The sequence below is a fragment of the Mesitornis unicolor genome, unplaced genomic scaffold, assembly GCF_000695765.1.
Source record: "Mesitornis unicolor isolate BGI_N332 unplaced genomic scaffold, ASM69576v1 scaffold5765, whole genome shotgun sequence".
Taxonomy (NCBI): domain Eukaryota; kingdom Metazoa; phylum Chordata; class Aves; order Mesitornithiformes; family Mesitornithidae; genus Mesitornis; species Mesitornis unicolor.
The window spans coordinates 21,067-39,963 of NW_010187390.1; the positions used below are offsets into that span (position 1 = coordinate 21,067).

The 18,897-nt window shown below is 41.0% G+C and overlaps 1 protein-coding gene across 1 annotated transcript in view; it reads right to left on the reverse strand.

Moving 5' to 3' along the window:
• The window catches only part of LOC104541370 (abl interactor 1-like), a 49,712-nt gene that overhangs the window by 19,238 nt on the left and 11,577 nt on the right, over positions 1–18,897 (reverse strand). The window contains 1 exon segment of the mRNA XM_010185418.1: positions 7,484–7,651. Coding sequence (XP_010183720.1) covers positions 7,484–7,651 — 168 coding nt within the window.

Here is an 18,897-nt window from a genome sequence, read left to right on the forward strand (position 1 = left end):
GAGATTGCACAAACACCCTTCACTCCTTTGTTGCACAAAATTATCAAAAAGGCCCTTTGCAGTAATGGTCACAGTCCTGCAATGTTTTGCTTTGATTTCAGAAAACAAGAGGCTGCAACAGGCCTCTTAATTTAGTATTTAATAAGGCATCTAGAGCTTTTGGCCAAATACCCATTCAGCAGAAAGCAGGTTTTAATGGTCTAAAACACACTGAAAACCGTGTATTCAAGACAGCCCTTCTACAAGACTGTTGAATGGTAATGAGCACATGAAGGAATTTATTACCGTCAATGGCGATTAAACTTCACAACTTCCCCCATTCCTCAAAAACACACTCAAACCCTGCATTCACAAAAAAAGTGGGAATAAAGAATGACAGAAAACAAAAGTTTCTGGCTCTGTTTCTTCTTCTCCATCAAAGCAACCGCCCTTCCCATCACAAAAAGGCTGACAGTTGTGGTTGCTCTCTCACAGGTCTCCATAACTGAGTACTGGGAGTGGTGTGTGTTTGTTTTGAATTTTTTTCGTTGGTCCTGTGTTGTTTTGTTGCTGTTGTTTGTGTTATTTTTACTGCATCAGCTGAACTGTACAGGAATTACAGACACATCCTATGTGTATTCATTTGTGGTCAAGAAAGGAATTTCCCAACAGAACGGCTGACAAGGCAACCCTTACAGATCATACTGCATTCTAAGCAATTCATACATATCATATAGAAGCTTATGTGCACAAAGTTAACAACATTTTTCATAAGCAGGCAGATAACCAGAGCAAGCACAGTACAACTTCTTGGAGCCTTGGCCTCTATCACGGAGAGTACAGGAAGAACAGGATGTGAAGCAAAGGCCACAGAGATAACTGTCAGCGCTTTATTAGGAGAGGGAACGTCGCCCAAGGCAAGGTTAATCTACACAAAAGCGCAAGTTTCTTCACCATATTTAGAATATTTGTGTCTGCTGACAAGCAAGGGCAGTCCAAGAGAACCAGAGAGAAGACATTATCTTTCTAATGTATGCAACATTACATGATGCTCTAGTTCTTGCAGAAACACTTGTTCTCTTCACACACTTTTGAACGTGCAGAAAGGAAAAGTTCGTACGGAAGTGGAGCTGACAAGGATTTGTAGACATGGAGTGGCAGTTTTTCCTCTAACTCTCCCTCAGCCTGTCCTAATAGGAGAGGCGCTCCAGTCCTCGGATCATTTTTGTGCCCCTCATCTGGACCTGCTCCAACAGTTCTATGTCCTCGTACTGAGGGCTCCAGAGCTGGATGCAGTATTCCAGGTGAGCTCTCAGAGCAGAGGGGCAGAATCACCTCTCTCGATCTGCTGGCCACACTTCTTTTGATACAGCCCAGGATGCAGTTGGCCTTCTGGGCTGCAAGCATACATTGTTAGCTCATGTCCAGCTTTTCATCCACCAGTACCCCCAGATCCTTCTCTGCTGGGCTGCTCTCAATCACATCACCCCCCACCCTATATTGATACTGAGGGTTGCCCCAACCCAGGTGTAGGACCTTGAACTTGGCCTTGCTGAACCTCATGAGGTTCACACAGGCCCACTTCTCCAGCTTGTCCAGGTCCCTCTGGATGACATCCTGCCCCTCTGGCACATCAACCACACCAGTCAGTTTGGTATCATCTACAAACTTACTAAGGGTACACCTAATCCTGCTGTCTATATCATTGCTGAAGATACTAAACAGCACTGGTCCCAGTACAGACTCTGGGGGGACACCTCTTGTCACCCATCTCCATCTGGACATCGAGCCATTGACCACTACCAGCTGGATGCAACCATTCAACCAATTCCTTGTCTACCAAACAGTCCATCCATCAAATCTGCATCTCCCCAATTTAGAGAAGGATGTTGTGAGGGACTGTGTCAAAGGCCTTGCAGAAGCCCAGACAGATGACATCTATTGCTCTTCCCTTGTCCACTAATGTAGTCACTGCATGATAGAAAGCCACTAGGTTGGTCAGGCAGGATTTGTTCTTGGTAAAGCCATGCTGGGTGTCCTGAATCACCTCCCTGTCCTCCATGTGCTTTAGCATAGCATCCAGGACCATCTGTCTCATGATATTCCCAGGCACAGAGGTGAGGCTCACAGAACAGCAGTAGCAGCTATCAACCATTTGCTAGTTCTGGCTCATTGTCTTTCCAGTTAACAGTCTTTCTGTCCAGCCCGTATGTTCTTCATGTCAGAGAAGAAGATAGGAGTCTTAAGCATCTTTTTCTTTTTAAATAGGCAACTTCAAGGTAAAAGTACCTAGACAGCTGTCCTTTGGAAGCACAGTCATCATTAAGAGAATCTGGAGAGGTCTTTTACTCCCATCCATAAGTGTACTAAAGTACTTTACATAATTGCTTGTTCCTAGGCATGGCCACCCACACTCGTCAGCAGATGATTTGTCACATTTTCTACCCTCTTTCTACTTCTTGGCTTTCAAACATGAACTTGAACTGTGATGTGATCATATACCACAGTCCATGAATACAGTACTGCATTAGTCCAAAGGACAGAGACACACACAGAGAAAGCTCTTCCCCACAAATTCAAAGAGTCCTCACTGTACATGTGCTGCCTTATGCCTCTTCAAACATCAGAGTCCTGCTGAGCACCACTAACAGTTCTTGTGCTCTTCCTTCCTGGCAGCAAACACCAGTTACTGCGTTCTCAGCTTGCTTCTCTCCCTTCAAGCCCCAGAACACCTCCAGCACAGCCTCCCTGAAACCTAATCCACAAGTCCTGACTCAGAGCTCCCCCAACAGAAAAGCTCTTAGTATTTGGGGATGGGGATGGTGTGTATGTGTCATTCAACACAGGCTACAGCTGTGAGTTTCAGAAGTCCTACAAGAAAAGACAACATCTGTGTATTTCATTATTACCTCTGACTTTAGCTAGGCAACTATCCCGTAGAAACAGAAGGCATTTGACTTTCTGCTTGCATGCAGTATTTGAATTACACGTGCAATGAATTAGACACGGATGGTGACAAGCAAGATTCTTCTAAACTAATTCAGGGATTTTTTTTAAGTTCTAAAGATTCTAACTTTTAATTGCAACAAAAGATGCACATATGTTTTTGCTCAGTTATGCTTTCAGAACATACTGTTTTGTAATAATCTCTATTTCACATCAGAGGAGAGCTTCAGATTCAGAATAAAATTTTAACACTGAATATTTAAGGGGTGCAGCGTTTCCTGGTGCAAATCATAATTTCTCAAAAAGGAGTCTATTGCTTCTTTCATGCTTCAAGAGGCATGGATTTAAATACTGAGCTATTTTAAACTGTTTATGTCTAGGAAAAAAAAAAAAAAGAATAGTTGCTACACCCAGCACCGCAGCTGCTCTGACATAAATGCAAGCACTGATCAGTTACATTTTTCAGTTTTGACACAGTAAACAAGGATGTCCCTGTCAACCTCTCTGCACTCTGATGAATCCGGCCCTGTCCCATCCTCATCCTCTCAAAGTTTGTGGAAGTGAAGCAGCAAAAAAATCATCTTAAAGTACATGTTTAAGTAAGCCCTTGTTTCCAAGAGGGCAAGGGGAAGAGGGAAGAACAACCAAGAAACAGAAAGTCGAAAGAGCAAAAGAATACAGGCCGAAATTTCTAGAGGAGCATTTTTCCCTTGTCAAGTATTCAAGCTATAAAGAGCTGAATGTTTAACTGCTCTACTAAAAGATATTGATTTTCAGAATGAAGTGAGTGATATAAGAGAATTTTTTTATTTTTTAAATAATTAACTCGGGGACCCATATAAGGACGACACAAATTAACAACATGAGTTTATACAGTAAACTAGAATTTCATTTAATACCCATAGGAAATAAACATAATGAAACAAACCACATTCAGAGCACAAATATACAGTGTCTTGTTTAATTCATCATCAAGGTGCACAAAAAAATCCAGGGTTTATTTAGTTGCAGCACACCTTAAGAAATATCATATGCTGAATATCAAGGTCTTCATTCCTTTGTCACCTCAATGTCTAAGGTCCTTCCTGGCATCTCCAACTGCAGGTTGACCCTCAGTTTCTCCTTTCCCCTTTCACTGCCCAGTCATCTTCCCTAAAATTGCTACAACAGAAAATACTACCTATTCTAGAGATGTTATGAAGAAAGCAAAACACCTGGCTATTACAGTTAAATCTTCTTCAAGAAAAATTTCTTTTTTGGTTGCTGCAACTGAAGGCAAATCTATACCACAGATATAGATTGCTGCTGCTCTGCTACTACCTAGCATTTGGGGATGGAGAAGTCAGTAGTAATTGCTAGGAACCACATGGGTCTCAAGTCCTTCCTCCATTGCCTTTTTATGCCAGTGTGCAATGGGAAAGTTGTGAGGGCACACCCTAACAGTGTAGCACTCGGGCTGGCTCTGCTTTCCTATCTTAGCTCAAAACCAGCTCAACTCCTACTGACAGAAACATTCGATGTAACCGTGACTGCAACAGAAAGCTTGTAGTAGGGAGTCTAGAAGCATACATGCCTTAGTGTCTTTAGTGAAGCCTTGACACTCACATTGGTCAATTGGTCTATTGCTCACACAGACTTGCTATCTTTCCCCCCTAAATCTTGCCTAATAGGATGAGCAGGATCTCTTATAGCAGAAGGGTTTGTTAATTTCTCCAGAACAGTGACCAAGTCTCTGCTCTGCCATACTAGAGCAGCTTGGAAAGGTCAAGTTAGCCTGGCAAAACTCAAAGTCCGTATCCAGGATTTAAGTCAAACAGTTGACCTGTATGTGAACAGCTCTGTATATTTGGTGTAGTAAATAATTATGTGGCAGGTCACTCCAGATCCACACATTACAGCTGAAAGACAACTGTGCAGAAAATATAGATGCAGCTGGGCACGCTTCTGCTCTAGCTGCTACGTGAAAGCCATTCCTGGAGCTGTTCACTGCCTCAGAGCAATGCTCCCTCTCACCAGTGTGGTTACACCTGTAAAGTCTCTATTTGCTCACAACAAGAAACCAAAGCTAAATTATTTTCTTCCTATAAAAGCAAGCAAACCTTCCATCTGTAAAATAAAGCTCCAGTAACAGGAATAGAACACACCACTCCATCACTTAACTTTTCATGAAGGCTTTTTCCCATGAAGAAGGTGCACAGCTAGGAAAAATACTGAGTGGCTAATCTTCAAGATCAGCTATCCAGCCATTTAGCCTACAGTCATTCTGGAAAACATGCACAGAGAACTGAAAGACAGCAGGGGAACAGAAACTGCAGGTTATAAGAGCCACAAGATTTTCTTTCTTAGAAAGAAGATAGATCTGAGGCATTGCCAGTCAATTAATCAATTCTGAGTTTTGCAATATAGAGCAAATATCTGTGAGATAAGGTACAATTTAATAAGCTTTTCTGGTCAGAATTGAGTAATTGACTGGCAATGCCTCAGATCTATGTTTCTAAGCAAGACTTCTTTCATGGAGAAGAATTCCATTTTGAGAATATGTTCATCCCCATGCTTTAGTGACATGAAAATATTCACGACTGATACAGACACAAGAAAGACCCTGGAGACCTCAGAGAATTTAGAAACAGTCTATCAAAGCAACTGCACAGCAGATTTAAGAAATGCAGTTGAAGCATTTGAGCAGAAACATTTCAAAGCAAACAGCTGAGCTGGTATGCATGCATTATCTGTACCCAGTTTAATTCTACAAAATGCAGAAGTTCATTTATAAGCAAGGATTAGATTCAGGAAAGACCAACCAGGACAGAAACTACAAGCAAGTGACCTTTCTAAGCACTCCTCAAGAGCTCGACAAAGCACTGATTGTTCACAGTCTTTAGCAAACAGTTCATGTATCAGGTGACTCAATAGCTTTCAGCATAGTGCCTTCAATTCCAGCAACAAACAGTACAGAGGATTAACACCTTTTGTGCTAGTATCAAACATTTTGGCTTCTTCCATGGTTAGTCATATCAGTGGGCCAATGAGAATTTAACAATAATCACTTCATAAGCACTGCATCTCTGAAACACTTAAGAAAAGATGTGCTCAGTATGAAAGGACACCCAATACCTGGGAAAGCCTGTAGGTTCAGTTCTTTATCCAGTCATTTCTTCAGAAGTAGTCATAATCCCAGCATCAGGAAATCTCTGAATACTTGACAGAGCAAGAAACTTATCTACAGCAATTGTACTTTCTCCTGCTTCCCTGTTTCAGTGGCATTTTAAAATGCTTGATACAGCTTTTAACACTGTACTTCTTAGCACATACTAACTTGACAAACCTTTTCAAAGGGTCTGTTACTAGGAAAGCCCTTCCACATGCACTGGAATCTTCTCGCTGCTGACACACTTTCAGTGAACCACCGTGCTGCCATTTAACAGAAAGATTTTTAGAAACCACGACTATAAAAGAACAGTAAAAAGAGGTTAGCAGGGCCGACCGGAAGATAAGGCCATGAGAAGCAATTTCTTTCAAGTATTTGATCTAAGGTGTATCACTAACAAGGTATCGGTTGACCAACAAAGATTTTAAATTCACTGGCTGCACCAAAGAACATTTTAGGTTGAATCCTCTGAGATTTGTTTATGAAATGTCACAGACAGGCGTAAGAGAAAGCCCAGCAAAGATCCAACTGAATTTCAGTAAGGGCATATGACAGAGTGGACACTGGGCCCTCAAGCCCACTTCAGAACAGTAATACAAGGGTGAAATAATCAAGTGGATCCTGTCCTTCCCTTCCTTGGCACCCACCTGAATACGCAGTAAGCCACTTCCCAGTTAAACACAGCAGACAATTTTTGGCTGAGTTACCATACAATCAGACCAGTGCCAGAGCAGGGACAAGGGAAGCAGCAACTGCAACTCCCCCCTGTCAGCAGCAGACAGCTAGGGTGAAGCTTCAGCCAGGGGAACGCAGGCTGCCACCAACAGAGACAGGCCTGTTCCGCCTCATCATCCACGTCCTTCCTACATCAACGCTAGCAGTGCTGCAGCCACAGTACAAGTCAGCTCAGCTCATCATCCCACTGCTTGGCTTGGGAAGAGTTTGGCTTGAGCAGGCAGTGGCAGCATGTGAACCCCTCTCCCTCTCACACAGCTCATAAAATACATCCTGCAAGTGGTATGAAAACAAGTATGATTACTGCATATGTTCCAACATTACATAAAATACCACCATTCATATAGTACTTCTACCTGGATTTCGTTCAGAAACAGAATCCTACTCTCTACCCCATCCCTCAACTGCAGCTTTAGATCTTGGAATCTTAATAATTAACTCTTGCTTTAAACTAAATATAATCCCAGCACTTCTTGATAAAGGAACTGCTTTATTTCAGTCATGACCTCCATTCCAAAGTGACTTCCATAAATACTAAATTAAAAAGTCTTAATATGTTCTATGATGTTACTCAGAGAATTCAAATAAGTCAACATAAACTATCCAGCTCAATAATACAAGAGACAAGTAAATGTTTCCTCTAGTGCTGTCAGTTCTCTGTTAAAAAAAGATTACCTGGGAGATATGGTTGATGGAGGACTCCATCCTCCGCAGCTGGGATGCTTGGATGTCCAGCAGTTGTAATACATTGTTGGCCAGTGCATTTATCTGATAAGCAACACTGGCTAGAGATTGAGTTGTATAGGCTTTGGTCTCTTCTAATGCTTTCCTTTTATCCGGAGCCTGTAAAGAAAAAGAACAAGGCATTTGCTTAAGGCCAGGAAAAGGGTGGAGGAGTGGGTAAAAAAGAGACAGCAACAAAAAATACAACCTATATTTAGGAGAATCTGTAATCAAGAAGATCTGACAGTGCAGTTAAAGTACTCGATCTGTATCTACATTTTAAAAATCCTCAGTAATAAGGAGCCAATAAAGAATTCGAAAAATATTTAACCATAATAAAATTACATGCCAAGAAACAATCATTCAATAGAAAAACCAACACTATCATGATTTGTGAGAGTTCAGTTTCTAAAGCCTGCCCAAGCCTTCATTTCCCAAAAAGACTCCAATTCCCCAGGAACACCGAAACACAGCTTTCGCTGTCTCTTACGAGGTCACACAGCCCAGGCCAGTCTAAGACAAAAATATTTTCCCATAGTTGGGTGTCCCCTACTGCACAGGCCACCTAAAAAGCCAACTCTCCAGCTATGCTGGCTACTACTCCCACAGTCCAGGAGAAGGGCGAGCAGAGCACCAGGAGGGCATGTACAGAGGGCTCCTGCATGCAGCAGTATTTGTGAAATTCTCCCTCCTTATACAAAAGCTTAATGAACTTTCCTTAACAGCTGAGAAAGTTCATCATTGACTGCGAAGACATATTCTGAGGTGTCAGGAAGGAGCACAGTTTCCCCTCAAAGGGCAAAAATGTAAGGAAAGAGTCACTGTTCTACCGAAATCACACCTTGATAAGGTAACATCCTCGATCTGTCCTGAGGCATTGCTCCTCATCAGAGGGCAGGTTCCTGTCCAAGGTCAGCAATTGCTTACATGACTCGAATCACATGGCCCAAGGAAGTCCCTTCTCAGTGGCAGGACGGGAGGTACCAACACCACCTCCACCTGGAAAATACACATGCACCCCACTCTGCAGTGCTGCCTGCATCACAGCTTGGCAACTGGCAGTGGGGGCCATGTACTTCACCTGTGACCCGACCTGAAAACTGTAGCGGCTTAGAATTCTCTTTTTTTCATTCCTTTGTAGGAAAGGTGCACTGCCTAAGGAAGGACTTGGCGCGGTACATGGTGACTCAGTGCTAGCATAGTTTCTTCCACATTTTATTTATTTGTGAAAAAGTCCATCGATCTCAGCAACCAAAAGAAAAGGTTCATACTCATAGCCCCTTCCGACTAGATTTTTGTCTGGCTTTTTGTTGATTTCTTTGAGTAACACTCACCACACACATTGTATGCAACAGCTACAACATTAATAACAAAGCCAGGAAACAAAGAAATTCCATTTACATTCAACTGAGCCCTGTGTTTTCCAGCTTCCATGCACTCACTCATTCTTAAACCCTGCCTCTTATTTCTTGATCTCAGCATTTTAGTTTAAGATCCACAAGTGTTGAATTTGCCTGAGTTAAGGTATGAAAAGATGCAACAGCAAATAAGGAATCCTTCTCATCTCTCTTGCTTTAAGGAGAAAACCAGAAGGCAAGCTGTTCATACACATCATAAAGTTGCATCATGACCTAAATGCTACAGCACAAGCTATGCTATGCTACCTTATAATTAAATACTTTTTTTAAACAGGGGTGAATTCCCCTCCAATCAAAGAAATTTGTTCATATTCATGATTAACGTTCCTAGCACTGTTTTAACACATATTAGAACATTTGGTTAATGCCATCTTTCAAATGGATTCACATGCAGATGCCTTCTACAATGTGAAGCAGCAAGAGCAGCTCAAAGCAATCTGTTGCCAAAAGATACAACAGCTATTGCATGTGCTAAGGTCACACTATGCAAAACTCCATTTCTGCGTATTTCCAAATGCAAACAAAGCAACCTTGCACCTAAAAAGAATATTGACATTTCTAGCTGTCAGAAAACATTCACAGGAATCATTTTGGTTCTTTAGAAAACAAACTTTGGTGGTGAAGGATCTGTAAAACTGCTACTAAAGGTTCAAGAAGCAAGTTTCCCAAAGCACCCTGGCTTTCCAAAGAGGTGCTTTAAATTTCAAATCATCACTGGCAGTGAATTTTAAAACACTGTGCTATTGAGCTGGAGTCTAAAGGTGACAACTGATGATTTATACTTGAACTTCTACTGCTCTGGACAATGGTCAAAATATAGGTAGCAGCACCAGTGATACCTGAAGAAAAAGGTTTACTGAACTAGACACACCAATAAGGTGACAGTCAACATGATTCTAATTTCATATAAACTCAAGCGTAAATCTGTAGCCTTTACACAAGCAGTTTTCTCATTACAAAGTTTCAATTAAATAATGTTAGGCTGAATACTAATACAAAGCCACAGCACTCAATTACTGAGTGTTGTCAAATGAGAAAACTTCAGTGTATAAGAAGTTTTTTCTTCTCTAATTATTTGTTGATCAAATGCCTTGCCCTCATTTGCCTAAGCACCTAACATTTTAGTTATTTGCTTAAATGACTGGCTTGGCAGCAGAATTAGATGACCACAGTTGTGATGCGAAGTATATTTCACATCCAAGTAGCATCAGGTTAGAAATTTTTTCAAACTTCACAGAAAATCTGTAAACTGAGAATGCCTGAATTAACAGTTTAGATTAGAACTGACCTGACATACAGTCTCTCTTGTTTTTAATTAGGACTGATGGCATCTGCAAGATAGAAGCTAAAGGCTTTACAGCCAGCAAAACGGGGAGGGGAGAGGGATAAGCCAAGGGCTACATGGCAGCAACAGGAGGAAGTGGGATTTCTTCAGCTGCTACTTTCATCTCCCTCTAAGTAAAAACTAAACACGGTATAGAAGATAATGCACATGTTTACACGCCTTCAGATACTCTAATATGACACATGAGCATGTTAACTATTTGAATTTAAAGACAACGTAACACAAAGGCTATCAACTGACTTGTTTTCCTAGCAGTTCAAAATTACTTTACGATCTTATATTCAAAGATTCAAAGACACTGTTGTTTCTCCAGTAGTCCTGGATACGAATGGGAGTTTGAGTGTCCTTTAGTAGCAAATGGAGTATTTTTTAAATCCAGCACATCACAGCTTTTGAAGTTTCCCTCTCCTGTAAGGAGATAAGCTCCCACCTGTATCCCCAGTCATGTTACCATAGCAGAACTGCAGTCTGAAATTGTTTTCACATAACTAGGTTTAATACTAAAAAAAGAAAACCTCTCCTATAACCCAAGTGGATACATAAAGTGACAGTCAAACTAGTACGTCATTCCACGCTGCATATAGTGTATTTTCGTCAGACCCAAACTTGGATCATAATGCTTGCTTTAAAAAAGTTTAAATAATGACTATAGTCAAGTCAGAACAGACTCTCCACCCAAGCAATTGTCACAGCAGAAATAGAGCAGGAGCATATTTACTGATTCTTCAGTTCAGCGATATGTCAAGGTGAAATGATGAGGAACCTGTCCACCACTCTGCAGCTGATCTTTACAAGTCACATAGTGAATTTTTTATTACTCCCTCCAAACTGCCACCCACATAAGGCACATCCCCACAACAGTGTCTGTGCTGTGTTCAAACCATCTGCCCTCCCAGCTTTCTTAGCTAATTCTCACCACCTTCTAGTTCATACAGCGCACAACACACACAAGCTCCCTCCAAAACTCGCATCAGCTCACACTGCAGAGCATCTTCAGAAGCCAAACTTTTTGTTGCAAGCACACCAGTCCACACCCTCATGTCTGTTCTCCCTCTTTCCACTTCAGTCCCATTCACTTGAACTCCCCGCAAGATAACATGCCCTACCAGAAGAACTGGCTCCATTTGACAAAGGTCAGAAAGCAGCTCATCAGATCACACCAGGGCTGGCTGTCCCAGCAGAAACAAATTTGGCTCCTCAGTATGAGGCATGTGTTGCTCCACATTTTTCATCTTCAGCTGTTGGAATATGTGGAAACTCAAGCACAGAAAAAACCATCAGGATGAACTAGCTGTTAATTATTCAGTGCCCAATACCTGTTCAGATGCTTTGCATTCTCTTCAAGGGCTTGATCACTACAGAAACAGCTCCAGACTCAGTTTTATATGCCTTTGCTGTTATTGCTCATGCATTTAATGAATTTAACAGCGCAATACATTTGTGTTTGCTTCACATCTTGGTTGTTTTACATCTTGGTTGTCTTTTTAAAAAATACTTCCACCTTTCATTAATTGATTAAAGAGAAGATGCCACGTGGATTTAGCAATTTCTATCCCGTATCAGCATTCATAGAATGCAACTATGCCATTCAAATGTCATCAATATGCCCGTTTGTATTCTCTTTTGTTCATGTTGTCATTTATCTGTCTTTGACATCTACAGAATGCATACTTCCTGATAAGACCGATATTACAGCTGAGGTTTCAACATTCTGCTTCCTTCACTAAGGTCTTGCCATTTTAGCTCAGAGATCTGGTCCCAACAAACTCAGGAATGAAATTTTACTAAAAACAAACAAAACCAAAACCAACAACAAAAAACCCAAACAAAAAAACGTGCAGACAAAACTTAGCTTAAGTTAGCTACCATCTACAGCACCTCATTTTTCAAGTCAGTTGGAAATACTTTTATAGAACAGTGAAGATGTACATCCAGGCAGTGGCTTGGAAACTCCTAGGTATCAGTCCTTATTCTTCCTGAGAACTCACTGGGATGCTTCAGGATGGAAAGAATGTCTTTCTGAAAAGTGGCTCCCCTACTCAGGAAACAGGAGCACTCAAATCTCTCTAAAGCAAGAGCCTGTAATATTATGTAGACCTTCTAGATGCATCTATGAGTTTGGAGGTGCTGTTTCACTGAAGTGATAAGGCTTTCAATAACTCAAAGCTGGTCTTAGAAGTTTATATGTTAATTCTAACTGCTAATGGCAAAAGACTTGGGCATTTCTAAACTATTCACAATGTCTGCTCAGCTTATACCAAGTTATTTCACATCCAAGCTGCAGTAATGTGTTTCAAAGGTTTAAATACACCATACATGCTAGGTAATGTTTACCTTCTGAGACAAAAGTCTAATTTACATTGAATATCAATATAACCATAAATTCAGAGATCACTGTAAATAACTGATGAGCTATGTTCCGAAATAAATAGGCAGTCCATAGACAGAGGTATCCCCTTCTCCATAGTTCCTGAAGCTTGTTAGACTGCTTTGTAAACTTGCTATGTCATGGCAGACCTTTTGGCTGTTACTGATAGTTATTACATCAGAATATCACTTATAAACACGAGAAGAAAGTCAAACTGGCAAGTCATAGCAGCGAGTGCCACAAATTTCTACATTCTGAAGAACATTCAGGAGCAACTACCTACCTGGAAGCCATTCAAGGAAATCTAAACAGACTGCGGTTGTTACTAGCAGGTGCTCAGCAGGGAGCATTCAGGGTTTCTCTCATCACAGACATAACCTTAAGGAATATATGTCATTCCAGAGTGACCGAGGAAATTAAGGCTTCAAAATTTACAAATAACGGTTGCTTACACTATGTATGCCATCCAGGTAAGAACAGAGCATGAACCAAATGTGTCAAGTGCCTCCTGGAACTTGTTAACTATGTTCACGCCTCATTGAAGAAATTCTCTCTGCATTAAGCTAGCATTTACTTCAAGGGGATGATGCACTTGAGTATTTCCCAATATCCACATAGCTATGCTACATCTGGTATTTACCTGCCCACAAGTTACAGACTGTTCCTTACCAATCAGAACCTCAATTCCCTCACTGGAAAGTGAAGTAAGCCACTGGGAGGGTTAGTTCAGAAGTTTAAGCTCAACCTTTGTCCAACATACCAGCAGCCCCTCATAGCACCACAGGTAAGACTTCAGAAGATCACCACTATACTTCATCTACTGTCTTTCTTCAATATCATCAGTCCCAGATCAGCCACCATCAGTATTCTTGTAACTGGAACCACCTGCTTTGCCATTCATATAATTACTATCATCAGTAAAAACAACTGTGGGAAATGTAAAAAGAAAGCATTTACATGAGGAGAAGGAACAGGAAAGGACTTAGTAGAAGCACGGCCTGATAAAACAGGGCAAACTCAGCCTACGAACGAAAGGGAACTAAAGCCAAAAACCCATACGTGCCAAAGCACATGCAAATCTCAACTAACATTCTGCATCAAAAAGATCATTACTACAATATGTGCTGTAGGAAAATGTTCAAGTGTTTTACTGGAGTGATTTCCCATAACTTGTCATTTTTTTGTATTTTCCTATCATTCCTGAACTTGTGCATGGGGTTGAAAGCTCAAGATTTTAGTGACCCAATAGCCTGCAAGCTATTAATAGCAACATATTGCAGTCACTGAACATTCCCACCTCCTGTCCAAGATTTTCTCTCCAGGGTCTGGTGGTCAATCCTTCACTGATGATGAAAACAAGAAACAGAACTGGCTATCCAACAGAGCTCTCCCTACAGATAGTAAGAATGGTGTCCAATAGAAGTATCAAAGCTCTCAACCACTTAAATAACTGGTTGTTCCAGGAGTATGAGGGAATTTAGAGATGGGGATGCAGAGAAGGATGCCAACCATTCAGAACAGTTCTAAAACCCAAGATGCCTCTCATTACAGTAACCTGAAAATTAAAACCAGGATGAAGAAATTCTTTCAAGTCCATTCAGTAAATAGTAATTCTTCTCATCTACTGAGGCAGAAATCCTAAATAAACACAGCCAGGCTAGCATCTACAATTCAACTCAAGTGAACTTCCTTCCAGCATCCACAACAAAAAGGCCCATCGGTATGAAGTAATACCATGTCTGTTGAGTTTCTTCAAGATAAGGTGCAGTCACTCAGCTATAATAAACACAAAGGAACTGGTAGAACTTGAAATCTCTTCTCCCCAGGTAAAGACCTTGCACAAGAAACCTGGCATTCATGCAGGGAACCAGATAAGGTGATCACCACCACAGCAACAACCATACTATAGCCCTCAAGCAAGATTTTAGTCTGTTTCTTTTCAGAAATGCTATCTTGACAGAAATCACCGACTAGTCAGCTATTCCAACTCAAGGGTCAAGACACATCTGAAATTATTGTAGTTTAACAAACACGCAGGACAGTGTAACAAGCACTGCCTATAATTCACAAGCTCTGTTTCAGACAGGCCCTTCCCCCAAATCCTGTACATGCCAGACAATCAGCTAGAAGCAAATCCTTAATTTCCATCAATAATATTCCCCTGACCAGTCCTGAATAGCCTTGATAGCAAATTAGCATTTCTATGGGCCGAGACCAATTTAGCCAATCTGTCTGTGTCCTTGCAGATTTTCTTCTACTTGAAAGTTGCTTTTCATTCTGTTGATTAACTGTAAAAAGAAGAGTCTCAATTTTTCTAATAATTATCTCTTTTGGGGAAGGCAGAGGGATAAAAGTTTCTTCATTAAGGGGAGAAGTTCATTCCAAAGGAGAGCTTAAGGGACATGCATATATTATACATACACGCATATATAACCCCACAATTAAAAGTGTAGCAGTCTTGATATACAAAAAAATGGAAGATAAATATGTACACTGATGTTTCTTAAAAAAAAAATTAAGTGTTTCACTTTTTCAGATACACTTTTTCAGGTTATCATTAGATCTCAGCCCATTCTGACCTGTGTGTACAGAGGTCTGAAAATGTCTTTGAGATTAAGCTTACCTTACCCGCATGTATGTTTTTTACTTAAACTAAGACAAGACCACAAGATGTAGCATTCACAACACTGTCACAGACTAAGTCTGTAAGGGAGGACTGAAGTAGTCTACAAAAACACTTTTTTAAAACAGTAAACTTTAAAAAAAAACAACTTAGGAATTCCATTTTAATTCAGGCTTCAAACATTACAGCAAGAAATGAATCCATCCAATAGGAGTGCGATTTACAAAGCAATGCCAACTCTGACAGATGGAGCCTGGGAAGATATGTGCCAGCTGCTCTGTTAGCAGCATTTTCTGCCCAATGCAGCAAACAGTGTTCATGTTGGCTCTGGATTAAACCACTCCCCTTAAAAAAAATATATACATACACACACACACATATATTAAAAATGTTGAAAACACAATTTTCAGTTCTCCTGCCAAATCACATAGAGAAGATGTCATAGTAAACATGTATGTTGGCACAACATATTGTTCATGTCAGTTGTTGTAGTCTGTGTATAGAACCAAAATAGCACGCAACGCTGAAATAAAGCGACAGAAGCAGACATGCCCATGTGTCATTTTCACACAACCCTTGTACACTGAATTAGTAAGACTCCAAGAATGCATATGCAACAAGCTTAAGAAATTTGGCGTGAGTCTTATTTTCTGTTTTACATGATTTAGACAACACAAGCTCCAGGACAGAAACCGCATCTTCCATTGCTGTAAAGCACTGCACAGCATTCAGCAGGTACAGCTCCTTCAAAATTATGCTTTTAACCTCTTTGCAGTGCCTATGATTTGTCCTATGTCATCAAACACACAAATTTCTTCAGCGCTGACATAAACAGGTTCTGACATCAGAGACATCATCCAGAGCTCCAGATACAGACTAATGCCACGCTTGGACTGTCAGCCACGAAAAAGAAACCCTTGGCACTTCCATAAGGGTCTTCAACACCAAGAATGCCACCCAAGGCTTTGGAGCATATGATTCTTTGGGCACAACAGTCAGCAGAGGATAGGGAATTAGAGAACTTAAGTTCCATTTGTTTCCATATAGGCTGTCTCTAAAATATCGACTACTTGTTTTCTGTTTGTACTGAGGCTTGAAATTAAAATGGCTCTCTTTACTTTCTAAAGTGCCAACACCCATCCACAGATTTTAGCTCACCTAGCAAGGACACAGTCACTGATACGTCAGAGACTTATTTTTCACCTTTTTTTTGTGGAAATAGGAAGGAGACATTTTAGCATCTATCAGTTACCTTAATATCCTCCTTGCAATATAGCAGCAGCAACACAGAACTTAAAAGCAACCAGAGTGAAAAGTTGGAACTGGGTAATTTTCATGCCATTCAAGCCTTTGAATGAAGGCAGCTCAGAGTCACCTGGTTTGGGGCAAAGCTCTTCAGCTCATACTGTGTGAAAAAAATTCCTTTTCATAATATTGATAACAATGGCTCCTTCTATGGATTTTATTTACCTCTTCAGTTTACTCTCAAAGACTGGTGAGTGCTCACACAGTCAGAAGTTTATCACCATTTTGATAATTCAAACTGAAGGAATAAGCCCAGAATACTACAATAAATCTGCATCTGAAGGCAAGCAAGATGCTAAAATTCAATGATCTTACAGGTGAGCTTCCAAGACCACCTTTCTTTCCAGATCCTCACTCTCTAGTCCTCCCTACCCTCTAGGCAGGCCTGGAATCATAACAGACAGCACGCAGATGAGCAAACAAGGTTAAGACAACAAGATTTAACATAAAGGATCAAAATACAGTGTCACCTCAGCATGTCCTGGCATGCCAACAGTGCTCTGAATCCACAGAGCAGGGTAGCCTCAGTTGCTATTTGCAAGACAGCTACGTACTGAAGGTCAGCATGTGCAAGAGGGTTGGTCCAAGAGTAAGCAGGCTCAAAGCTATGATCTGCACCACAAGAGTTTCCTTCAAGTGGAGACATCAAAGATGTCACAGGACAACAAAGCAGGGAGGGAACCAGGGAAGGAAAGCATGGAAAGTCATTAGCAGGCCTGTCCAGCTCCAGGAAGAATCTCAAGGCACTAAAAATTTAGAGCCAAGAGTTACACAGTCTGCCTGACATCCAGCAAATGTCTGGACTGCAAATGTTTAATTCAGGAAGAGTTCAAAAAAGTCACTCTTGACACACAGCCACTGTTTTACAGTTCAGGCAGTTCCCAAACATCACTGTATTTTTAAAATAAAGAAGAAAACAACGGCCATGACAGGCTCAAATTCTGTTCTCACACTTTGTACCACTACATTGCTGACTATTTAGTTTCTTGAAGATCAATATACTCACTCCAGCAGGAAAAAAAATCCAAGGCCTTGCATGTCTCTCACAACACGGGCACAACATGCCTAGACCAGAAACCAGTGGATCCCCACATTTTTGTAGTGGCTTGCTTCCCAGCACAAGGCATATTCTCACATACAACACAGGCTCTACAGTGATCTCATGGCAATCAAGTAATGGACTGCAATACAAGGACTGATTGTTTTTACAAGAACTTGTATATGTAAGTGGAGAAAATTAACCTAGTTTCTGTTTCTGTCTGATCACATAAACAGCTGCTAACATTGCTTATACTTTAATGTACTCCTGGGCCTGATTCTACATTTTTTATCTGATTGTGGTTGTAAGCACACTACATCCAGATGAATTCACTGGAATGCTAGGTTATTTCAACAGCAGCAAGTAGGAATTTTTTCCTAAAAAACAAGCACACAAATCAGAACAAAACATATGGTTCAGGAGAACAGAGAAGACGAGGGAGACAGGAATGGCGAGTCAATAACATACCACTGCTTCTTTCAAAAACAAAACCCAAACACCAAACAAACCTCAAAAAAACCAAACCCACACGGACAAAGCAGTAGGTAAACATACACGGTCATCTCCACATCCAGTAACAGACAAAACTCAACTTACAGAAACCAATAGAAGACAGAAAGCAAGTTATTCAATAGGAAAGCGTGTCAAATTCAGGAGTGAGGGGGTTTGTTTCTGTTGTTTAAAAAACAAACAAGCAAAAACAAGAAAACCCACACAAAACCCAAACAAACAAACAAACAAAACCACAGAGCAAAGTCCCTGGAGAGACAGTTGCTGTGGTGTTAGTTAGCACAGCAGTAGTTCAAGTGAGTAACTTTTCCTAGAAATACAGTTACAGTGCCTCTGGCAGACACAGTTACAGCAGTTTTCTAATCCACGTTTAAGTTCCACTGGTATTTTGATGCTGCTCCTTCACATGATTTTAAAGACTGCTTCCCCTTCGTGTACAACGCAGGGGAGGGCAGCTTCAGGCAGATGCAGGAGGTGCAGAGAGTCACAGATGACAGCAGCACTTGCACTTCCATGCCACCAGATGCATGAGAACAGTCACATCCACATCACTCCCCGTCCCCGCCTCTTGTAGTAACACAACCTCTGAACGATTCTATTTCAGCTCTTGTAGTAGGGCCACCAGGACACCTTGCTACTATCTCATCTGTAATCAGCTTGACAGATGAGTGGCCTTATTACAGTCACAAAGGAGTCGTGTTCAGGGAAACATTCCTTTCACAACAGGAACAGGTCAGCCACAGTTACATATCCACCCA